This window comes from Schistocerca gregaria, chromosome 3 (genome assembly GCF_023897955.1).
Source record: "Schistocerca gregaria isolate iqSchGreg1 chromosome 3, iqSchGreg1.2, whole genome shotgun sequence".
Classification (NCBI taxonomy): domain Eukaryota; kingdom Metazoa; phylum Arthropoda; class Insecta; order Orthoptera; family Acrididae; genus Schistocerca; species Schistocerca gregaria.
Genome location: NC_064922.1, coordinates 546,913,629 through 546,940,018, shown reverse-complemented (window position 1 = coordinate 546,940,018; position 26,390 = coordinate 546,913,629). Strand labels below are relative to the sequence as shown.

The 26,390-nt window shown below is 43.3% G+C and overlaps 1 protein-coding gene across 1 annotated transcript in view; it reads right to left on the bottom strand.

Annotated features, from left to right (window-relative positions):
• LOC126355835 (protein yellow-like) overlaps positions 1-5,603 on the bottom strand; it is a 110,871-nt gene extending 105,268 nt beyond the window's left edge. The window contains exon 1 of the mRNA XM_050006286.1: positions 5,439-5,603. Coding sequence (XP_049862243.1) covers positions 5,439-5,511 — 73 coding nt within the window. The 5' untranslated portion in view covers positions 5,512-5,603. The remainder of the gene's footprint in view (positions 1-5,438) is intronic.
• Positions 5,604-26,390: the final 20,787 nt, after the last annotated feature.

The window sequence follows — 26,390 nt, the reverse complement described above, 5'->3', positions numbered from 1 at the left end:
GTGCTGTGACCATCTTCACTAAGTTTTTCCGTTGAGGATCCTTGGAACGAACAGCCCGATCGAAGCGGAGCAACAAATTCTCGACTGGATTTAAACTGTGGAGTTTGGTGACCAGGGAGTACTGTTAACTGATCCTGAATCTCTTCGAGCCACGGATGTGCACTGCGAGCTGTGTGACCTGTTGGACTGTCCTAATGGTAGATGCCAACGTGCTGAGAAAAAACAAACTGCATGTGGAGTTGCATGTGGTCCACAAGTATAGATGCATACTTATGTTGATCCATTGTCCCTTCCAGAAGGACGAGATCACCCAGAGAATGTCACGGAAACATTCCACAGACCATACAGCGCACCTTCCCACATGGACCCTTTCGACGATTGTTGCAGGGTGGTTTGCTTCACGCCGTGCGCGCCAACGGGCAAATGTGTGATGGGGCATAAAACGTGCTTCACCTGAGAAAGCCAACTGTCACGACTCAGTGGACGACTAGTTGCAGTATTGGTGTGCAGATTCCAGCCTTCGCCGCCGATGAACAGCTGTTCAAATGGTTCAAATGGCTCTGAGTATTATGGGACTTAACATCTGTGGTCATCAGTCCCCTAGAACTACTTAAAGCTAACTAACCTAAGGGCATCACACACATCCATTCCCGAGGCAGGATTCGAACCTGCGACCGTAGCGGTCACGCAGTTCCAGACTGAAGCGCCTAGAACCGCACGGCCGCACCAGCCGGCTGGACAGCTGTGAGCGCGGGTGCATGAACCAGGCGCCCGCTGCGAAGCCCGTACGCAGTAACGTTCATGAACGGTCGTTAAGAAGACACTTTTGGTAGTCCTTAGTTCATCTGGGCGGTAAGTTGCTCAACATTTGCACGTCAATTCGCCGGTACACAACTCCATAGCTGTCGTTCACCACTGTCATTTATGGCCATTAGTGCATCACTCTTGCCTCGGCGCCGATTTTCGATTCCGCCATTTTGCCATGCATGCTTTAACCATAGCGGCACGCGAATTGTTTAGAGAGTTAGCCGTTTGGGAAACGCTTCCACCCTTGGAAAGCCGTGGATCATTCCATTTTGGATGTCAGATAAATCCGCCCGTTTCCGCGTTATGACAACGACTGCACTGTTTTCTGCCACCCCCGGCATGCTTCTTATATCTGCCACTGCTTGTGCTGCCACCTGCCATCTGTTAGTGGTTATTGCCCGTTGACGTCGAACATAGGCGGTGGTCGCTTTGATGTGATTGGAGCGTGTAATATTTCTCTGGTCCTCATCAAGCTCTGGAAGGCTGAATCTCTCTAGGCTGCTTCGTCGTTGTCAGTGGAGTGGAAGGCAAACGTTTCTCAGTATTGGTAAAACAAAAGGAATAGAAAAAGGTTCGTTAACTAGAAGAGATGAGCCTATAATTAGAATGTCATCAAAGAATGTTGGTGCTGGATGGAAAGTGGCTGGTCAGAGACTGGGAATAAGTTGGTACTATACGTTCTTGTAGCCAACGTAATTCACTCGTGGCGCCCCAATTTTGAAATCTTTGTATGAAAAAGTATAGCTTCAACCATAGCAGAATCATAGTCAAGATAGATTGTGACGAACGCCTCGTGAGAGTCAGAGATTATCAAGCCTTTTTACTAAAGTAATTGAGGAAGAGAAAAGAATGTTTTGGCACACTACGTACGCTCCAGCTCACGCTGTATCGGTCTGAGCACGACAGTGCACGGTACTTGTATATCCCAAAATGCCGCGTGAGATAACGTGATTTTTCAGGGTGTCATATCTCTGGTCCTATTGATCACAGTGGTCAAGTGTTTAAACAGCCCTTGGCCTAGCGACCACTTCTATAAATATCGGAAGAATTGGCATATTGTAGTTATCCTACTGCACGAGATCAAAATTTAAACAGAACACCTCCTCCATCACATGAAAATTGAGCAAATCGGTTGTTCTTTTGCAGTGGGTGTGGCCTAGGGTGGACCTTCGGTGGCTATTAACAGCACAATTTTCTCATGGGCGGTTCCTGAGAAAACCCCGAAAAACCATGTTGTTTGGGTACGAAAAGCACCAATTGTGGGTTCAAATGGCTCTGAGCACTATGGAACAACTTCTGAGGTCATTAGTCCCCCAGAACTTAGAACTACTTAAACCTAGCTAACCTAAGGACATCACACACATCCACGCCCGAGGCAGGATTCGAACCTGCGACCGTAGCGGTCGCGCGGGTCCAGACTGTAGCGCCTAGAAACGCTCGGCCACTCCGGCTGGCCCAATTGTGGTAATGGCCATTTGTATAATTGTTATTCGTAGGATATTGTCGAAATATTTACCATTTGTTCGTAAGCTGATGTTCCTGATGAACTTCTAAATTGTTTTCGATATCGTTATCCGTTACAGAGATCCAGAGGCTCAAAGTTACCGTACTTACGAAGAAAGCAGACGTTTTCATACCGTGGGCCGCAGTTATCTAATAAACAAATAATTAAATAACTAAACTGAGCAAATGGCTCAAGCTGTAACTGTACGTTCTTTAGACTTTAACTAGACTAGCCATTTTCCCATTTTAGAAAATCTGAAAAACCATGAGTTTTGGGTACGAAAATTACCAGTAGTGAGGACAGCAACTTCTATAATTTCTATTCACGGCAAATTGTCGAAATTTTTACCATATCTACTTAAAACCATATTCTTGGAGGACTTTGAAATTTTTTTATCACTATCCGTTATCGAGATCCAGAAGTTCAAAGTAACCGTACTTCTGCACGTAAAATTTGCACATGGTACTCGGTCCGAGAAACAAATGTAGTTTTAGCTGACGTAGTGAACATATGACAGGGGTTCTAGGGTCATCGCAAGGGTACTGAGATCACCAAACTATGTCCTTAGTCACCATTTTTTCACCAATAAAACTTCGTAACGCGCCGTCTCTTTTAATGGGCACTGTATGCCTACGGAAATACGCCTAATAATGCAATGACAAAAAATGGACTAAAAGAGGTCTTAAGATGCCTGAAAAAGAAGTAAAACGACTGAAAAAGCTAATACAAAACTGGAAATACTGCAAATTCAGTGAAATATTTCTAGTAAAACTTTTAGTCTTGTAGGACACAAATCTTAAGCTGGGAGTTTTCAGTGAAGTGTAAACTATGAGGAAAGAACGCAGAAATAAAATGAAAAGGAAACGATTTTGTGTAGACCTCATATTTGTAGTTTATATGTGGCAAAGTATATAAATAGGTCGAAGTACGTAAATAAAACGTGAAAACTATATATTGACCCATAGAATTCGTTTCATACAAGCAGCACACCCTGTTGTAACAGGAAAAAGAAGGGAAGCAGTGGAAAACTGCTCATGTTGGAGCTAAAAAAAGAGAGAATATGTAACTCTTTAAAAGACTAAGTGAAAAGATGGGAACCAGCTGCCTCAGTCGTCATTCCGCTTTCCTCAACAAAAATTTTTTGCATGGGAATGTTTTCGCAGTTTTCGTGCTATAGGTTGTCTCAATCGTATTTAACATTAAACATTTTTACAAACTGATTATCAATTTAGGTATAGTAGCTAAAACTTCAGGTCACACGTAGTGTTATAAATGCAGTAGCAATGTACAACACTGTTGCAACACCCAGGACAATCCCATTTTAAAACCGCCAGATAAAATCTATTACTACAGCGATAAAATCTATTACTACAGCCACGCTATCTGTGACAGCAGCTGAAACAAAAATGTGCATATCGAAACGCTTATGTAATTATTTACGCTACAATCAGTAGCTACAAATAGAGATTTGCTGTGTAAGCCGCACTTTAATTCAAAGAAATAATTGCATAGACGCTTCACTGTATAAAAGGTTTTTAGAACGATGCACAGGCTCTATATTTCTATTGCTGTCACTGATAGCGTGGCTGAATATAAAAGTTTTTACGACACAACGGTGTTTTACACTGCTAGTTGCATTTATAATACTACGTCTGATCTGAAGATAGTTGTTAAGCTACGGAAAATGGTCATTAATTTGTAGAAAAATTTAATGTTAAATGCGATTGAGATAATATATAGAAAATGTTTTATAGAAAGTATTTAAAATTTTTATAATTTTTTTTTTATTTTGCTATCCTTCATACGTCATGCAGATAGTTCAGAATGGTTATACAGCCGAAACAACGTACTAGTTAACAACATAAAATAGGAGGACGTGCTGAAAAGTAGTGCCTCGGAACTTTTATGTCAGAACTCTTCAGGTTTTTTAAATAAAACAAACGTTATTAACATTCTACGTCCTTAGCGTTGATGTCTACATATTTACAGCGCTCTGGGGTTAGAAGACTTCTAACTGCACCGTGTAAAATATCGATGTGTGACTTAACTAGTGTGTGATAAACAACGTACTATAATCGAGTTTCGGATGTGAAGAGTTCGTCCACACATGAAGGAACCTCTCCTTCAACACAACAATGCCAGACAACACACGAACGTTGTGACATTTGCAACAATCCGACTCCTTGTGTTTAACTGTAATTTATCATCCTCCATACAATCCCCGAGTTAGACCCGTCTGATATTCATCTGTTTCCAAAACTGAAGAACACCTTAGAGGGCTTCACTTGGATAGTGAGGATGCGATGCAAGCTGAGGTCAGGCTGTGTCTCCGTCAATAATGTTAAACATTCTACAGTGACTGTATGAACAAACTGGTCTCTCGTAGGCAGGAATGTGTTTGTCGCTAGGGTGATAAATATGTAGACATAAAGAATAAAAATTCGGAGGCATTACTTTTCAGCTCGCCGTCGAAATAGGATGGTTCAGCACTAACAGTAAGAGCCGGCCGATGTGGCCGAGCGGTTCTAGGCGCTACAGTCTGAAGCCGCGAGACCGTTACGGTCGCAGGATCGAATTCTGCCTCGGGCATGGATGTGTGTGATGTCGTTAGGTTAGTTAGGTTTAAGTAGTTCTAAGTTCTAGGGGACTGATGACCTCAGAGCTCAGATCCATTTGAACCATTTTGAACTAACAGTAAGAGTCATTGTGGCGAACCGACTGCATTCAAGAAATTTATTCCAAGCGTGGTGGCGCAGCGGGTAGCACACTGGACTTGCATTGGGGAGGAGGAGGGCTTAAACCCGCGTTCGGCCATTCTGATTTGGGTTATCCGTGATTTCCCTAAATGGCTTCAGGCAAATGCCGGGATGGTACCTTTGAAAGGGCACGGGCGACTTCCTTTCCCAACCTTCCCTAATCCGATGGGACCAATGACCTCGCTGTTTGGTCGCCTCCCCGAAATAAACCAACCAACGAAAAAGTTTATCATGGTCTGGAAAGAGTACGGCAAATAAGAGAACTCCCACTGAAGCCCGTACTAGAGGTAATCGGAAAAGCTATATCTCCGTGAGAGTCAAGAAGTAGCAGGTGTGCTAGCGGTACGGCAGTAAGTGAGGCACTCGCTTACCGTCGGAAACTGCGAAGATCCAGAAGAACATTAGCGCCACGGCGGCAGCCGTGGAGGTGGCGTGGCGCAGCATCCCGGGGGCGGTCGTGGGTCGGCGTGTGAGGGCGCGGGCTGTGAACTGCGGCGGCCGGCCGGCGGCTGGCGTTAAATAGGCGGCCGGCGGGCAGCGACTGGCGTCCCGCGGGAAAGCGACGCCTTGCGAAACGGAGGGGGCGGGAGCCCGGCAGCAGCGCGCCGTGTCCTGTGTGCTGTGCCGCCGGCGAGGATCGCGGGCCGCAGCCGCCGGAAGTGGAAGTGGCCGGCCAATCACAGGTGCTGGACCGCGGGCTGTCAACACCTCTGATGGGACAAATCATCTCTGCTATGTGGCAACGCATACGTCTAGTGGACACCTCCGAGCGATGCAGGGAGAGGTGCCTAAAACGGGCAACCTGTAACACGGTGGGACCTCGAGAAGTGAGTTACACATTGTTATGGCAGAACAAGCAACCTGTATTGAATACTGCACCAAGCTTCAAAGCGGCACAGATATATCACACCGTATCTCTCGCCTAAATTTAATACTGATCTTAAAACTGCTCTTTAATGTTTGTTCAAATGAAACTACATGGTTCCATATACTTTTTCATGTCTCAGATATGTACGCAGCAGACTGAAGCGTAGAATGAAAATTTATGCCAAGGGCGGGATTCGGATCCGGACCTCCCAATCTCTAGGTAGAAGCGCTAACCACTTCGCCACCCTGGCACACTGTCTCTGCACAGCAGCAAGGACCATCCTAACACGCCTCCCTTCTGACTCATAACTCCCATTCACGCCTTAGCCCACTTCGTATTACCCTTGAACTCGTACAGCGTTGCTTAGACTGTCCAACTGTAGTGGAATAGCACTACAGCATCGAACGAAATGGCGGATCCTGCCTAAAACCAAGCATAGGTTCCAGCGATCTCTTCAAGTCGCAGATATCTGTTGTGTATGTATTCAGAGTGAAGCGTTGAGTGAAAATTTGTGTGAAGGGCAGAATTCGAACTAGACCACCCTGACATAGTGGTTTTGCGCTACTGCACAGAGTATCCTAGCACGCCCGTCTTCCCAATCTACATTCCTATTCAAGCCTTCTACACCTACATCTACATACATACACCGCAATCCACCATACGGTGCGTGGCGGAGGGTACCTCGTACCACAACTAGCATCTTATCTCCCTGTTTCACTCCCAAACAGAACGACGGAAAAGTGACTACCTGTATGCCTCTGTACGAGCCCTTATCTCTCTTATCTTATCTTTGTGGTCTTTCCGCGAAATATAAATTGGCGGCAGTAAAATTGTACTGCAGTCAGCCTCAAATGCTAGTTCCCTAAATTTCCTCAGTAGCCATTCACGAAAAGAACGCCTCCTTTCCTCCAGAGACTCTCACCCGAGTTCCTGAAGCATTTCCGTAACACTCGCGTGATGATCCAACCTACCAGTAACAAACCTAGCAGCCCGCCTCTGAATTGCTTCTATGTCCTCCCTGATAGGGATCGCAAACACTCGAGGAGTACTCAAGAATAGGTCGTATTAGTGTTTTATAAGCGGTCTCCTTTACAGATGAACCACATCTTCCCAAAATTCTACCAATGAACCGAAGACGACTATCCGCCTTCCCCACAACTGCCATTACATCCTTGTCCCACTTCATATCACTCTGCAGTGTTACGCCCAAATATTCAAACGACGTGACTGAGACAAGCGCTACACTACTAATGGAGTATGCAAACATTACGGGATTCTTTTTCCTATTCATCTGCATTAATTTACATTTATCTATATTTAGAGTTAGCTGCCATTGTTTACACCAATCACAAATCCTGTCCAAGTCATCTTGTATCCTCCTACTGTCACTCAACGACGACACATTTCCGTACACCACAGTATCATCAGCAAACAGCCACACATTGCTATCTACCCTATCCAAAAGATCATTTATGAAGGTATAAAACAACAGCGGACCTACCACACTTCTCTGGGGCACTCCAGATGGTACCCTCACCTCCGATGAACACTCACTACCGAGGACAACGTACTGGGTTCTATTACTTAAGAAATCTTCAGGCCACTCACATATTTGGGAACCAATCCCATATGCTCGTACCTTAGTTAGGAGTCTGCAGTGGGGCACCGAGTCAAACGCTTTCCGTAAGTCAAGGAATATGGCATCCGTCTGAGACCCTTCATCCATGGTTCGCAAGATATCATGTGACAAAAGGGCGAGCTGCGTTTCGCAGGAGCGATGCTTTCTAAAGCCGTGCTGACGCATGGGCAGCAACTTCTCTGTCCCAAGGAAATTCATTATACTCGAACTCAGAATATGTTCGAGAATCCTGCAACAAACCGATGTTAAGGATATTGGTCTGTAATTTTGAGGATCCGTCCTTCTACTCTTCTTATATACAGCCGCCACCTGCGCTTTTTTCCAGCCGCTCGAGACACTTGGTATTCCTGTTGCCTACTGAGCAGAAGATCTCGGTTCAAATCTCAGCCTTATTCGATGCTTCATTTTTCATACATACATTTAAAGTTTGTGACTAAGAAAAAAGAAAATTTACGTAAAGCATTCATCTTTCGATTATTATCACGTCAAGTAGGCACACTTCAAAAGCAATGTAACTAAAAATAAATGTGAAACTGATACGGCTACTTTAGTTCACTTTCAATACGTTTTACTATCGCATTTATCGATTTCAATCGGGCCAATTTGCAATATTGTCTCCCGTCATTGCTTAGTGGCCTTTGAAAGCGTAAGTTATTTGAATTCTCAATATTGGCGTATTAAAACAATTATAATTGAACCTCGTTTTGAGTGAAGGCAGATTCATGGTAAAATAACAGAAAATGTTTAACGATAGCGCACGACGGTCCCACGATAGTGTCACCAGCTATAAAATCCAATTCCAACTTTCTACACGGCCGTTAATGGCAAACATATTGAATCGCTATTTCTGCGGGAACAAAATATATGATTTTCATAAATTAGCTTCGCAAAACATAGTTTGACAAGAATGCTAATTAGTATACAGGAAAGGTTTTCACAACGATGCTGCCACCTGGAAACCAAAGTTAAATTTGGCGTACTAATTAAAGTCCAGGGAAAAGGAATAACAACACTGGGGTGTGCCGATGACGTAATTCTGTCATAGATAGCAAATGACTTAATAGGACAGCCGAATGGAATGGGCAGTACTTTGAAACGCCGGTAGCAGCAAAAGCAAAAGAAGGATAATGGAATGTAGGCGAGACAAAGCAGGCGATTATGAGTGACAAGAGCTACAAAAATCAGTAGATGAGTTATGCTGCCGGCCGCTGCGGCCGAGAGCTTCTAGGCGCTTCAGTCTGGAAGCGCTACGGTCGCGGGCTCGAATCTTGCCTCGGGCATGATTGTGTGTGATGTCCTTAGGTTAGTTAGGTTTAAGTAGTTCTAAGTCTATGGAACTGATGACCTCAGATGTTAAGTCCCACAGTGCTTAGAGCCATTTGAACCATTTTTTTTAGTTATGTTATTTGCGTACCAAAATAACGGATGATAGTCGAAATAGAGAAAATATAAAATGTAGACTCGCAGTGGCAAGTAAAGCGTTTCTGAAGAACAGAAATTTGTTAACATTGAATGTAGATTCAAGTATCAGTGTAGCCATGTATGGAAGTGAAATATGGAAGATGAATAGTTTAGACAAGAAAAGAATACAAGCTTTTGATGAAATGCGATGTTATAGGAGAAAACAAAAGATAAGATTGGTAGATCATATATCTAATGAGGAGGGACTGAATAGAACTGGGGAGAAAATAAGCTGACTAGGGGTTGATTGATAGGATACATTATGAAACAGCTAGGGATCACGAATTTAGTAGAGGAGGGAAGTGTGGAGGTAAAAATTGTAGCGGGAAACCAAGAGAGGAATCCAGTAAGCTGATACAGGATAATGTAGGTTGCAATAGTTATTGGTTGATAAAGAGGCGATATAGAGTAGCAAGGAGAACTGCATCGAACCAGTCTTCGGACTGACGACCGCAACAACAACGACCCACCTGAACAGTCCACAGCTGGAGATCAGAGAGCGCGCATAAAAACCGTTACTGACTATATATAAAAAGAAACAAGCGATGGTCTCTTATTAAATAAAGGGATTAATGGTATCAACATAATCGTCAGTTGCACAGTACTGAATCTTTGTCACACAGTGGCTTATCGTTATTCGGTTTCATACGCAGTTTTACACGCCGTATTGGTGTTCGATGGAGATAATTGAAGGAAAAAAAATTGTGAAGCTACAACATGAAGCTATTTTTCAACATAGCCCCAATGTAACACACGGTTAATAAGTGTGACACGTGGTGAGGAAGGAAACTTCAAAATTTTACGTGTCCGAACTGACGTGAATTTAAAATGGGGAAAAACACATTTTGGAACTCCTAAGACAACTTAGTTCAGCCATATTTGCACCTCGACTCACAGGAAATCTTGGGGAGAGACTAATTAATAAATGAACCTGGGAAGCTCTTCTATAAATTTCTTGGACCTTAGTACAGAAATTAGTGCAAGAAGACACTTATTTAGCATTAAAAAATCGCTTCAAGAAATGGCGATACCTCTGTCCTGGTAGGTAATTTACTATAAAGAAAGAAAATACATAAAATTATACTTATGTAAGCTGGCGAACAGTGATCCCTCAGTTGTTACAAAGCCTGGTGCAAAATCCCATACATGGGTAACATTTCAGACAACCTTGAAAATAAGTTAAAGTCTGGCAAATACAAGCCTGCATTCCATAACACTAAATTTTTTATTAAATAATAATGACAAAATGAAACCCTTGGCACAGAGTGGTGTTTATCAAATCACTTGCAAGCAATGTGAAAAAAATGTATATTGATCAGTCAAACAAAGCTGTGGCAATTAGGCTACGTGACCATGAGAGAAGCTAGAGGTTAAGGAAGAAAGAATCTACCTTTGCTGATCATCTTTTAGCAGAAAACCTTTCATATGACGTAGGACGTCAAGTTTTACATTATTTTAAAAAAACAAGCTGGTGACCCTACTAGAAATACATCATGACATAGAATGAAACTCTAATATTAAATGATGAGACTCAGTTTCCATTTCCCCTTTTGTTATAAATTCTGAAATCAAAGTGTAAATTCATCTTTGTTTACCCTCTTTTTATAGTTAACGTAATTATTTCTATGTGACAAAAAATGTAATGTTTCCCTACATATACACTCTGTACCGATAATATCCGCGTAAGTTGCACATCGTGTATATCTGTGTTTGCTACATTCAGTTGTCACCTGAAGAATACCTGAGACGCCAAATTCGGTTCGTGACCAAACAAATACAATTTTGCAGGACCTTAGGAAGTGTTTTCCTTTTTAATATCATTATCATGTCCTGCCAAGCGCCGACGGGATATTCAATTAAATGATGTACTTTTCTTCAATACCAGAATAAAAAATGGCATTCCTTACTGCACTACACTGCCGCGAAAGCTTTTGGTCTATTATCCAAATACACATATCAAAAACAATTTTCACATCACCTCGGTTCTGAGAGTTCCGGAACGTGTAGAGAAAATTGGAATAGAGATCAATAGAAACATCATTCACGCCATTTATATTGCTCATTAAAACCACACATTGCATGTTGTACCACCATGCAGCGGTACCTTCAGCGGTGTTGGTCCAGATTGCTGTACACACCGGTACCTCTAACACCAAATAACACGTCCTCTTGTATTGATGCTTGCCTGTGTTCGTCGTGGCATACTGTCCACAAGTTCATCAAGGCACTGTTGGTACAGATTGTCCCATTCCTCAGCGCGATTCGGCGTAGATCAATTAGAGTGGTTGGTGGGTCACGTCGTCCATAAAGCCGGCCATGGTGGCCGTGCGGTTCTAGGCGCTTCAGTCCGGAACCGAGCGACTGCTACGGTAGCAGATTCGAATCCTGCCTCGGGCATGGATGTGTGTGATGTCCTTAGGTTAGTTAGGTTTAAGTAGTTCTAAGTTCTAGGGGACTGATGACCTAATATGTTAAGTCCCATAGTACTCAGAGCCATTTGAGGAGAGACAGTCGTCCATAAACAGCATTTTCAGTCTATAGGGTTCGTGTCTGGAGAACATGCTGGCCACTCTATTCGAGCGATGTCGTTGTCCTGAAGAAAGTCATTTACAAGATGTGCACGATGCAAGCGCGAATTGTCGTCCATAAAGACGAATGTCTCGCCAGTATGCTGCCGATATGATTGCACTATCGGTCGGAGGATGGTATTCATGTATCGTACAGTCGTTACGGCGCCTTCCATGGCCACCAGTGGCGAATGTCGGCTCCACACAATGCTACCCCAAAACAGCAGGGAACCTCCGCCTTGCTGCACTCGCTGGATAGTGTGTCTATGACATTCAGCTTGACCGGGTTACCTCCAAACACGTCACCGACGATTGTCTGGTTGAGGGCAAACGTGACACTCATCAGTGAAGAGAACATAATGTCAATCCTGAACGGTCCATTCGGCATGTTGTTGGGTCCATATGTACCGCGCTGCATGGTGTCGTGGTTGCAAACATGGACCTCGCCATGGACGTCGGGAGTGAAGTTGCGCATCATGCAGCCTATTGCGCACAGTTTGATTCGTTACGCGATGTCCCGTGCCCGCACGAAAAGCGTTATTCAACATGGTGGCGTTGCTGTCAGGGTTCCTCCGAGCCATAATCCGTAGGTAGAGGCACCCACTGCAGTAGTAGCTCTTGGGCGGCTTAAGCGAGGCATGTCATCGACAGCTCCTGTCTCTCTGCATCTGCTCCATGTCAGAACAACATCGCTTTGGTTCACTCCGAGACGCCTGGACACTTCACTTGTTGAGAGCCCTTCCTGGCACAAAGTAACAATGCGGACGCGATCGAACCGCGGTATTGACCGTCTAGGTATGCTTGAACTACAGACAAGACGAGCCGTGTACTTCCTTCGTGGTGAAATGACTGGAACTGATCGGCCGTCGGACTCCCTCCGTCTAATAGGCGCTGCTCACGCATGGTTGTTTACATCTTTGGACGGGTTTAGTGACATTTCTGAACAGTCAAAGGGACTGTGTCTGTGATTCGATATCTTCAGGAGTTCAGGGAACCGGGGTGATGCAAAACTATTTTTCATTTGTGTATATAAAATGCCAAACAGCAAAGTTACTTTTAGAAAGAAACTGAAACAGTTTCTACTTGAGAAATGATTCATTCTACAGACGAATTTCTATTTACGTAATGTTAGAAGAGGGTGAGTTGGAACTAGTAACTCACAACTGTCTTTAAAGAAAAATTACTGTCAGTGTGCAGCATGTAACCGTATTTACATATGAATGCGTAGCGTGAATGTAACGTAATCTCGTTCAATATCATTATGATTAGTCATAAAAATGATGCATGGAGTGTGAAACAAACTTACTTACCAGTCGAGTCTCCTGAAACGCAAGAGGCCACCAGCTGTTCAGTTCCTTAGCTCCTTCGTCTCAGAGCCATTCGACAACTGCTGTGTGAACGCCCTCATCGTCGGAAAAATCTCCCGTAGCCGCAAATCAGTTCTTCTATTGCCTGGACATTGTCGTCCGATGTAGATGGGCTTCCTTCCCGATCAGCATCACACACATCCGTAAGGCTTTCCTCGAAGTGTTGGCACCATTTATCTACGGACAGACGCGACATTGCCTTAGGTTAATACATCGCCAGAACCTAACGGTGAACCTGTGTGCAATTTAGACATTTTATCCACAGGATTGGTACTGTTCCACGGTACTTCAACGTTCCAGTACGTTTCTAGTAGCCGCACTATTCCACACACACTGTGAGGTACCTGTTATCCGTACGGCAGCACAACGGTGCCTGCATGAACCCAGACATGTACTCCCTTCTCGCAATGCTCCACTTTTGTTGCGAAATAGCCACAGCGTGGAACGACGTGTGGAACTTACTTTTAGAAGTTCTTTCATATATCCAGAACAAATAAATATTTCGAATTGCAGTTTTCAATAAGGTGTGTTGGTGGCGCTCAATCCGAAGACTGATAACAAGTAGCTCTTCACGCTAATCTATCCTGTACAAGTCTCTTCATCTTTCCATAACCACGGCAGTCTACACCCATTTGAAACCGCTTAGTGCAGGCAAGCATTGGTCTCTTTCTGTAATTTTCACCTGCCCCCTCCCCTCCATACACCTCCCTCCTTTACAAAGCTGACAATTTCTTCAAGAATCGGGATGTGTCCTAGAAATCGACCCCTTTTATTAGACAGATACATACATACGACAGGAAAAATGTTCCTTCTGGAGCACAAAAAAATCGAATGTGTTATTGTTTATTTAAAAGATTCTGACTGAAAAATTGGGTTCCAGCTCCTGCATTCTACCTTTCTAGCACCTTCACAAATTTTTCCAAAAATTATGACATGTGAACATATTCGTGCTTTTTTTTAACATGCAGCTTAGCTCAAACCGCCACAAGCTCCCTTAACAAAACCCGCTGAAGCACACCAGTCCATCATTGTAAGTCACTTATACCCAACCAATTCCATTTGCCCTTTTATCTCCCTCATTCAGCCCAACTCATTCTCATTATCTCTTTGTGTCTCTCCGTCACTGTTTTCTGTGTCTCAGGCACAGTCGCCTTCGTTCTGTGCAACTACTACTATCTCCTTCCACTATCACCTTATCACTCTGTCTTACTGCTAATATCTTATTCCTTTATTCCTAATGCTGCTGTCTCTTCCACTGTCACTAGCTCTCACTTCCTCTTTGTCATTATCATATATTCTCTCACCCACTTCTACTTTGGCTGTCTCTTTATTCCTTCCCTCTGACCTGTCTCCTTCGTTTTTTTCCTAGCACTGTTCTGTTACTGCCAACTATGTTCCACTGCTACTATGTTCCTCTGTTTCTCTCACACTACCATTGTCTCCTTCGCCCCTTCTATTGCCCAACCATTTTCTACTATCTTCCAGTATCTATTAGTTTTCCATTCCTTTTCCACTGACATTGTCTTCTTCTCTCTCAGCATTAGAAGTCAGAATAAGTTCGCATGCCAGACTTTTTGGGAAAATTTTTAAAGGTGCTGAGGAAGGTAGAATGAGGCACTGGTGCCCCACTTTTCAGTCAGTCTTTTAAATAAACAGTAAAATTTCTCATTTTTTGTGCTCTGTTAGGAGCATTTTTCCTCTGGTTCTTTTCTTTTCCCTGTGGCAGCAGTGCATGCAATTCATATGAAAAGAAATGTGTTGTTCAGTAAAATTTGGATAGTTTACATACATGAGATTGAAGTAACGTAAAACTAATTTTACACTACTGCAACATTTGGTTCCCTGACGATAGCGGAGACGCTTTACAGCATATTTATCCATGCTACATCACTTTATAAACTACATTTCTGCCTTACACCGGATTTTACTTGATCATTTTAAGTGTGTAAGTAGGGTACAACAAGTAGAGTAACTATGAACCTCTGCGTCACGGGAACGGATAAAGATATGAAGAAATTTGTCAATGCTGTTCAAGGTCGGTCTCTTAGGGATACATCCTAAACATTAAATCAATTTGCCGTGCACAGCCGCCTCGCACTCTTTGTCTTGGTTTTGGTCAACCGGTGATGTCAAAATGTAATTTAAAAAAACTTTTTGTCGGGTTTTCCGAGGAATCTTTTATGAATTAATGGTGTGTCCATAAGTCGCATCAAGCCCACCGTAGACCACATCAAATGAAAAAAGAACCAACCGATTTTTCCATTGGCGTAAGCAGAAGGAAGTGATATATTTTTGACCCTGTACTGTAGTATAGTGACAATGAGACTCCTTTTGTTGAGTGTGAAAATGGTCCCTTCCCCAAGGGCTATCCAAAACACTTGACTCTACCCTCTTGTCACCGACGGAACCCGAGGTAAGAGCACTGGAAAAATCCGTTTTATGCGCTGTGTTTTGGGACATATTACTTACGCATGCTCTTGCATGCAAACCGAGATGTATCCAGTGATCACAGGCCCTGCAGACAACGCGATGCTTCCTCAAAATACCTCCATTCCTTTCAGTAATGTGCTTGATCATCCGTATCCGAGGCAAATCTGTGTTTGGTAACAAAGAGCTTTTTACGGGGTTCGGTCGTTAGTCCAGTGGCCAACCCTCCTCCTTCATCCGCAGTCCGGACCGGCAGTGGCCGTTGCAAGGCAACCGCCCGTAGGCACAATCTACTCATTAGTTCTCCAGTTTGAGCATCTAATCTCCAGCATGCTCCTGTACCTCCACATTGCGAAAGCTTCTGTTCTCTTCTTGTCTGAACTGTTTATCGGCCACGTTTCACATCCGTACAAGGCTCCACTCCAAATATCTTCACATAAGACTTCGAAAGACCTAAATTTATATTCGAAGGTAACAAAGTTCTTTCTTTCCGAAACGCTTTTCCTGGTATCAGCAGAATGCACATTATATCCTCTCCACTTCCCCCTCATATGTTGTTTTGCTTCAAAAGTCAGAAAACACCTGCTGCCTCTAGCATCTCATTTCATAATCTAACTTCATGAGCTTCGTCCGACGTAATTCAATTACTTTCCACTCCCTTCATTTTACTTGTCTTATAACATGTCATATTCTAACAATCTTATTCATTGCGCTGTTACAAGTCCTTTGACGTCTCTGACAGAACTACAATATCAACGACAAATTACAAAATACTGGTTTCTTCAACCTGAATTTTACTTTCTTTGGTTTCCTTCTTCGTTCGTTCACTGTATAAACTGAATGACACTGGGGACAGGTTACAACCCTATCTCAATTCAACTACTACTTCACTTTCATCTTCTTCGAAGCTGCCAGTCCCTGTATTTTTGTCCCTGCTACCTTCAGAATTTCAAAGAGTATATTCAATTTGGACACTCCGTTTGAATGCTGTTTCAAGTTGTTTTCCATTTCTGACAGCATTACAGTGTCACAGGCAAAACCTCTATTTTCCTTGCGTTTTAATTTTCTTTCCAAAGTTTCCCTTTGGTTGCTCAATGTACAGACCGCATAACATTGGCGGCAGGCTGCAACCCTGTCTCAATTCCCTCTCAAATGCCGCTTCCGCCTCTTCTCCTTCGGCGCCCGCTTCACCCTGTATTTTATTCCATCTATCGTCAGAATTAAAAACTTATATTTCAGTCAATAATTCCCTAACCCCCCATGAACCATGGACCTTGCCGTTGGTGGCGAGGCTTGCGTGCCTCAGCGATACAGATGGCCGTACCGTAGGTGCAACCACAACGGAGCGGTATCTGTTGAGAGGCCAGACAAACACGTGGTTCCTGAAGAGGGGCAGCAGCCTTTTCAATAGTTGCAGGGGCAACAGTCTGGATGATTGACTGATCTGGCCTTGTATCAATAACCAAAACGGCCTTGCTGTGCTGGTACTGCGAACGGCTGAAAGCAAGGGGAAACTACGGCCGTAATTTTTCCCGAGGACATGCAGCTTTACTGTATGATTAAATGATGATGGCGTCCTCTTGGGTAAAATATTCCGGAGGTAAAATAGTCCCCCATTCGGATCTCCGGGCGGTGACTACTCAGGAGGACATCGTTATCAGGAGAAAGAAGACTGGCATTCTACGGATCGGAGCGTGGAATGTCAGATCCCTTAATCGGGCATTTAGGTTAGAAAATTTAAAATGGGAAATGGATAGGTTAAAGTTAGATATAGTGGAAATTAGTGAAGTTCGGTGGCAGGAGGAACAAGACTTTTGGTCAGGTGAATACAGGGTTATAAATACGAAATCAAATAGGGGTAATGCAGGAGTAGGTTTAATAATGAATAAAAAATAGGAGTGCGGGTAAGCTACTACTAACAGCATAGTGAACGCATTATTGTGGCCATGATAGACACAAAGCCCATGCCTACTACAGTAGTACAAGTTTCTATGCCAACTAGCTATGCAGATGATGAAGAAATTGATGAAATGTATGATGAGATAAGAGAAATTATTCAAGTAGTGAAGGGAGACGAAAATTTAATAGTCATGGGTGACTGGAATTCGTCAGTAGGAAAAGGGAAAGAAGGAAACATAGTAGGTCATTATGGATTGGGCCTAAGAAATGAAAGAGGAAGCCGTCTCGTAAAATTTTGCACAGAGCATAACTTAATCATAGCTAACACTTGCTTCAAGAATCATAAAAGAAGGTTGTATACATGGAAGAATCCTGGAGATACTAAAAGGTATCAGATAGATTATATAATGGTAAGACAGAGATTTAGGAATCAGGTTTTAAATTGTAGGACATTTCCAGGGGCAGATGTGGACTCTGACCACAATCTATTGGTTATGACCTGTAGGTTAAAACTGAAGAAACTGCAAAAAGGTGGGAATTTAAGGACATGGGATCTGGATAAGATGAAAGAACCTGAGGTCGTACAGAGTTTCAAGGAGAGCATAAGGGAACAATTGACAGGAATGGGGGACAGAAACACAGTAGAAGAAGAATGGGTAGCTCTGAGGGATGAAGTAGTGAAGGCAGCAGAGGATCAAGTAGGTAAAAAGACGAGGGCTGCTAGAAATACTTGGATAACTGAAGAAATATTGAATTTATTGATGAAAGGAGAAAATATAAAAATGCAGTAAATGAAGCAAACAAACAGGAATACAAACGTCTCAAAAATGAGATCGACAGGAAGTGCAAAATGGCTAAGCAGGGATGGCTAGAGGACAAATGTAAGGATGTAGAAGCTTATCTCACTAGGGGTAAGATAGATAATGCCTACAGGAAAATTAAAGAGACCTTTGGAGAGAAGAGAACCACGTGTATGAATATCAAGAGCTCAGATGGAAACCCAGTTCTAAGCAAAGAAGGGAAAGCAGAAAGGTGGAAAGAGTATATAGAGAGTCTATACAAGGGCGATGTACCTTGAGTACAATATTCTGGAAATGGAAGAGAATGTAGATGAATGCGGAATGGGAGATACGATACTGCGTGAAGAGTTTGAGAGAGCACTGAAAGACCTAAGTCGAAACAAGGCCCCAGGAGTAGAGAACATTCCATTAGAACTACTGACAGCCTTGGGAGTGCCAGGCCTAACAAAACTCTACCATCTAGTGAGCAAGATGTATGAGACAAGCGAAGTACCATCAGACTTCAAGAAGAATATAATAATTCCAATCCCAAAGAAAGCAGGTGTTGACAGATGTGAAAATTACCGAACTATCAATTTAATAAGCCACGGCTGCAAAATACTAACACGAATTCTTTACAGATGAATGGAAGAACTGGTAGAAGCCGACCTCGGGGAAGATCAGTTTGGATTCCGTAGAAACACTGGAACACGCGAGGCAATACTGACCTTACGACGTATCTTAGAAAACAGACTAAGAAAAGGCAAACATACGTTTCTAGCATTTGCAGACTTAGAGAAAGCTTTTGACAATGTTGCCTGGAATACTCTCTTTCAAATTCTGAAGGTGGCAGGGGTAAAATACAGGGAGCGAAAGGCTATTTACAATTTGTACAGATACCAGATGGCAGTCATAAGAGTCGAGGGGCATGAAAGGGAAGCATGAAAGGAGTGAGACAGGGTTGTAGCCTATCCCCGATGTTATTCAATCTGTATATTGAGCAAGCAGTAAAGGAAACAAAAGAAAAATTTGGAGTAGGTATTAAAATTCATGGAGACGAAGTAAAAACTTTGAGGTTCGCCGATGACATTGTAATTCTGTCAGAGACGGCAAAGGACTTGGAATAGCAGATGAACGGAATGGACAGTGTCTTGAAAGGAGGATATAAGATGAACATTAACAAAAGCAAAACGAGGATAATGGAATGTAGTCAAATTAAATCGGGTGATGCTGAGGGAATTAGATTAGGAAATGAGACACTTAAAGTAGTAAAGGAGTTTTGCTATTTAGGAAGTAAAATAACTGATGATGGTAGAAGTAGAGAGGATATAAAATGTAGACTGGCAATGGCAAGGAAAGCGTTTCTGAAGAAGAGAAATTTGTTAACATCGAATATAGATTTATGTATCAGGAAGTCGTTTCTGAAAGTATTTGTTTGGAGTGTAGCCATGTATGGAAGTGAAACGTGGACGATAACTAGTTTGGGCAAGAAGAGAATAGAAGCTTTGGAAATGTGGTGCTACAGAAGAATGCTGAAGATAAGGTGGATAGATCACGTAACTAATGAGGAGGTATTGAATAGAATTGGGGAGAAGAGAAGTTTGTGGCACAACTTGACTAGAAGAAGGGATCGGTTGGTAGGACATGTTCTGAGGCATCAAGGGATCACAAATTTAGCATTGGAGGGCAGCGTGGAAGGTAAAAATCGTAGAGGGAGACCAAGAGATGAATACACTGAGCAGATTCAGAAGGATGTAGGTTGCAGTAGGTACTGGGAGATGAAGAAGCTTGCACAGTATAGAGTAGCACGGAGACCTGCATCAAACCAGTCTTAGGACTGAAGACCACAACATTTCCCTAAAGCTTTAAGTCTGCAAATGCTATGTCAGGATAGTCTCACATGTTTCCACATATCACCGTAGCCGCAACTGATCTTTCCTGAGATCGCCTTCTACCAGTTTTCCTATTCTTGTGGAAATAATTCGCGTCAGTATCTTGCAACCATGACTAAGATATAGTGGATAACGTGACGAATATTCTGATGTACGCAAGTAACTTTCTAGTTTTATACTGGATGAATTATGACACAAACTGAGGTGCAGGAAAGAGCATCGAAGAAGACAGATAATGTGTGGAACGTGACCACCGGTAACAAAATAACAGCGCCGCAAACTCTGTTCCACCGACAGACGAGGTGGCATTACCGACTGTCGTATTGTACCCAATGCAAGCAAATGAGTAAAACGTTAAGTGGTGAATACTTCACCTTCTGTTTGAAATGAATATAGGTAAAAAGTGAATTAACGTTCATTACGATTGTGAAAGAAAGAATATATGGTGATACATGAGACTTCAAATGTCTTTCGGCACTGAAGAAACTGAAGTGCGAATGATTATACTGTGCTCCCTGTTAATCAGATTTGGTATCGCTGGTTCGCACATATAAACTAATGTAGGTTTGTAAAACCTTTTAAGTTTAAGTAGGGGTTAACGAAACCGTAAACATGTTAGTACTGCAACCCTTTTTTTCTGAAACCAGGTAGGTTTTATCAGTATTCCAATACATCATGTTATTCCCCAGTCTTATGGTTACAGAACCATATTTTTCAACACAATCTCCGTTCAGTGCGACGACCTTACGACACCTTGCTGGGAAGGCCTGTATGCCCACATCCTACTACTCCGCTGGTCGACGTCGCACCCAATGTCTTGTTGCATCAATGATCTCACCATCATCCTCACACTGCTTCTCGCGGAATGCATCTTCCATTGGGCCAAACAGGTGGAAGTCGGAAGGTGCGAGATCCGGACTCTAGGCTGGGCACACATCTTTTGGTACCCCAGCTGGTGGACGAGTGTGTCAGCACTACCAACAGACACGTCCAACTGAGCTGCTAGGTCTATGATGGTGTGCCCGCATCTCGTGGTCGTGCGGTAGCGTTCTCGCTTCCCACGCCCGGGTTCCCGGGTTCGATTCCCGGCGGGGTCAGGGATTTTCTCTGCCTCGTGATGGCTGGGTGATGTGTGATGTCCTTAGGTTAGTTAGGGTTAAGTAATTCTAAGTTCTAGGGGACTGATGACCATAGATTGTAAGTCCCATAGTGCTCAGAGCCATTTGAACCGTCTATGATGGTGATCCTTCGATCCCCTCGAATTAGAGTGCATTATATGTATTCACAGCTACGAATATGGATAGCCAGAAGCTGTATAATGGAATGACGACAACGAAAATTTGTGCCGGACCGGGACTCGAACCCGGATTTCCCGTTTATCACGGGTGGTCTTCTTATCATTAGGCTATCCGGGCACGACTCACGGCCAGACCCAAACTACCCAACATGTGTCTGGAACCTGTACTCATACACCCATTATGTATATCCTGCCCGGAGTCGGCTGATAAATACGATATTGCAGTACCTGTCTTATTCCGAATTACGATACATTGCATCGTAATTCGGAATAATTCAGGCAGTGCAATATCTTATCGTATCGCGTCGAATTAGAGTGTCCGCACGTTCCACATTGCAGGGGTCAAAGCTGTGTACAGCCGGCGGGTACGCTAGAGATCAGAGAGGTTTGCGCGACCTTGTTGCGATGATGACAGATGCCGCACCCAACGACTCTCCGCGCTTTTGTTCACTGCCAGCTCTACGTAGAAATTCTGCAAGCTCCTATGAATATTTGCTATCGCCTGGTTTTCCGCCAAAAGAAACTGAATGATAATTCTCTGCTTCGAACACACCACCGCCTGTTGTGATCTGGAGGTGGGTATTTTCGGTCGGGGAGTTGGTCTTGGGATTGACTACGAGGCGCTAGGACGTGCTTGAGGGGACGAAGGAACAAACACGCGGGCTCGGTCAGCAGGACCGAGGCCGGTCTACATTGCAGGACGGTCGCGAGTTTGTGGTGCACGTGCCTGAAGTCAACTCTGGGCGCTGCTCATCTCCTTGCCTTGGTACCTGTTCTCTCGGACAAGACCATTTCCTAGAGACCATCTCGAACAACGCTCTCCATCGGAGATGTAAGTGGCTTTGGTGTCTTCGCTTCGTGGAACCATTAGCGCTGTAGCGACTGTCATTTGTTGTTTGGTTGGTTGGTTGCCCTTATGTATGTGTTGTTGAAATAAGAGCAACCGGCAAGGTGTGTGATCGCAAGAAGACCAGCAGGCACTACTTCCTTTAAGGAAAAGAGCGTCCCGGAAAGATGTAGTAACTGAAAGCTACTGAAGATATAAGGTCAAAGTCTAGTTGTACTTTTCTGCATACTAAGCTTACACTATTGGCAGTTACATTGCAGACATATGCAAGGAAATGAAAGCGAACAAAACCTAGTTTGTGCTGAAGTTGTGCATTTGAATAACGTAATATTATCTTGAAGTTATTTCCATTTCACCTTTGTATACATTATCGGCCTTAATGATATGTGCAAGTATTCTTTGCCTAACTATGAGGTGTAAAGGTCTGATATTTTAATCGTTTTATTGAAAGCACTTATTGTTTTTTTTTAAAAATTATATTATATAATTTGTTGGTTCTTAACTTATATTAATTGATGTTTGCTTGGTGTTTTCCATGTTTTCTGCTGTCTGTTTGTGTTCGTTTTTCTTGGAGGTGGGTTGTGTGGGAACGGCGCCACGTTCTGCTTCGGTGCACAGAAGCTGTGACGTGTCGTCTAATGGGAAGTGACTCTCGGTTGGGCCCTGGCGGTTAGGTGTTATTTTGGTCGGCTGGTCTGCTGCTTCCGGCATTTTAAGTTAAGTCACCTTTTTCCCAGGGCAGCCTGGCGTCACTGTCCGTTTGGTACTTATTGAACCTATTTTATATACATGCAAAAAAGGGGTTTTTAATTGCTTGGGAATCAATTGCATTAATTAACTTGTTGTGCTCCTTGTGTTATTTGGGTTCGTAACGAACTGGTGTGCTTTGTAAATCATTTTCATATAACTGAATATTGCCTTAAAAAAAAGGGGGAGAACATATGTGCCACCTTGTAAAATCACCTTCAGATTGTAACTTGTTTCTTAAGTATTGAAATTTCCAGTTACTTGTTGTAATTGTACATTTGATATTGTCTTAAGAACGGCCCCGTGTTGATTGCCTCTAATTTGATTTATAAAAGCTTGTTTGACTAAACTGTTATTAATTGATGCGCTAGTTGTTGTTTTAAGGAGTGACTTAGTAGGGTCCTTAACCCTCCATGCTAAGTGTTCCCGCCTTACCGACTTCCTAAGTTGAAATGACATTTGGTAATCCGATGGAAGAGTTTGGGTTTGGTGAATGCATGGAGAAGATACTTGCGATCACGTGTAGTGCTAACAGAGTAGGTGGCAGGTGTTGTGGGTATTTACTGTGGTTAGGGCGTGGTCCCCATATTGCACTTAAGAAAACACGGGATGTGGAAGGATATGAACGAACTTTACAGCATTATTGCTGCGTAAAGTAGAGAAACAGTTTGGGGACGATGACTGTATCAGTATGACAACGTACCATGTGATAAAGTAGTATCTGTGTGGCGATGATTTGTGGACAACAATATACATGAAATGGACTGGCCTGCTTCCACTCCCGACCTGAACCCAGTGGAACATCTTTTAGATGAGTTAGAACGTCGACTTTTCTCCCAATACCTGCTTCCATCCTTGTCTGGTTTCGACTCTTGAGGAAGAATGTGATGCCACTCCACAAGTCGGACACCTCACTGAAAGTGACCACAGCACAATTGAGGTTGTGATAAAGATAAACGGCGGACACACCTCACGTTAATGTCCTTTGATAGGTGTCCGGATACTTTTGATCCGATGGCGTGCATTCACCTCAACTACTCTGAAAACTATCAAAGCGAGACAGGAGTCACACTAACTTGGGAGGATAGTCACAAACTTTAATTGATGATAATAATGTTAACCTTAAAACAATGGAGGAAAGATCATGTGACTCTTTGCAAGTTGTAGTTGTTTTTCAATCTCGAATACACAGTGGCTCAGCAGTGCAGCTCACAGTTTGCAGGAGTACAGAGTGCAGTCCTGCTTCTGTTTTGTCATTATTGGTGGAAATGGAATGATGCATCAACGTGATTAATGGCCCCATACAACAGCTAGATCACCATCAAAAGGATCCTATATTTTTGTTTCGTGTGAACGTCCAGAGACCTTTGTAGTTCAATCAAGTACATTACTACTGGTAGTGACAGAATACTTAGTGAACTTGAGGAGCTGTTTACCAACGAAACCAGGTAGAAATTATTGCAATTTCTCCATGTGTTTCATAATCCCTTTAGGCGACGGACGAGTCGTTTCTTTTCCAGAAAGATCAAAACAAATTTTCTTCCTGTTCTTTTACAGCTGAGTTCCATTTCTAATGACCTCGACCTCTAAGAAATATTAAAACACGATCTTCCATTTTTCTGACAATGAGAAGCTTCACAGCTCTTTTCAAAACAAAATCCCAATACTTCCATTTCTTCTTATTCTTCCTTTTGTGTTCAAACCGTGGACATTAAGTTTGAGAACGAAAGCGTAGTTGGCCTAAACGCTGTCTTGCGGGATACAGTGTTTCAAAATAAGACGTATTAGAATTACATATCGTTGAATAATACGTATGATCGTTACATAAGGGTCAATGGAAATTTTCTGTTTGAGGGCGTTGCTGCAGCGTGTATGCAACGTAGCGCGACAACGATGCATGGTATATAAGCACCGACACGTAGTCGATGGACTAGTGTAGCATTCTTGTCTTTCTGACGTGCGTGCGGTAAGTGCGGAACGTGAACTATGGCGACGCCATTACGAGTTGCGTTCAAACAGAACCAAACGTGCTCTTATTCTTTTATTGCCTGTCGAAGGACAAACACCGGTAGACGTTCATCGGAGAATGCAGAAAATGTGTGTGGCAATACGTCTGCCAAAAACGACCGCGACACCACTCCGAACAGTGCCGCTGCCTCACAATAACACACATCGCCATATCGCAAATGTCGAAACGCAGAAGTTACGACAACTCAACTGCTGACACTCGAGCGCTCGCCCTATAATCATGATCTGTCTCCGTGCGATAATAACAGCTTCGGACCCTTAAAAAAGGCCATGAAGGGTCTTCATTTCTTGTTGGACAGCGATCTGAAGCAGGCAGTTACCGACATCTTCACGCAGCAGGAAACGGTGTTTTACCAAACGGATATCTTCAATCTGGGGCGTCGGTGGAACGATCGCCTCAGTGCTCACGGTGATTTTTCCTGATTGGCATACCGGTTCTGGACCGTACGGTCTTCAAACGTAACTTTTTGATCGCCACCTATACACTACTGTGCTGTGTGAGAAATAACTGTTACTTCCCCGGAATGAATATCAGCTGCAGTGCAGTATGCTAGGAATTTTGAATTGTGTGTGATTGGCGTGGATCATGTTAGCTGGAGCATAAGATGTTAAGCATTGCAGTATGTTACCGTGGTCAAGTTAACGAAGTAAGCAACAGGGAATGAATAAGAACTGTAGTTTTACTGGACTGGAAGTCTCCTTAGAACACACTTCTTAAATTCTCCCAGTGCTTGACCACTTTCGAAAAAAGAAAGGAAACTATTTAAGGGAATGGTTTAACGTCCCTTAAACGACAGGCTCATTGGAGATGGAATGAAAACTTCCAATAGACAATGTTGAGGCAGGAAATTGGCCGTTATCTTCCGAGCGTTTGCCGAAAGTAATGTAGGGAAACCACGGAAACTCAAAACCTGGACTCGCATTCGGGAGGACGAAGGTTCAAACCCGCATTCGGCAATCGTGATTTAGGTTTTCCGTGATTTCCATAAATCACTTCAGGCAGATGCCGGGAAGGTTCCTTTGAAAGGGCATGGCGAATTCCTTCCCCATCCTACCCTAATCTGATGGAACCGATAACCTCGCTGTTGATCACGTCCCCCAAATAAACTAACCAACCAACCAACAAACAAACAAACAAACAGATCCAAACCTGGTTGGTATGGCATAGATATAAGCTCTGGTCGGCCGCAGTGGCCGAGCGGTTCTAGATGCTTCAGTCTGGAACCGCGCGACCGCTACGGTCGCAGGTTCGAATCCTGCCTCGGGCATGGATGTGTGTGATGTCCTTAGGTTAGTTAGGTTTGTGTAGTTCTAAATTCTAGGGACTGATGACCTTCGATGTTAAGTCCTACAGTGCTCAGAGCCATTTTAATCATTGTTTATAAACTCTGCTCCTACGGAAACCGTGTACAGTTTGTTGTCGCTGCGCCATCTCGCACCCTTTTCCCACATTAGGAATTTGGTTCGTGCGTAATGAGACAGTTCTCGATGAGACGCTACACAGC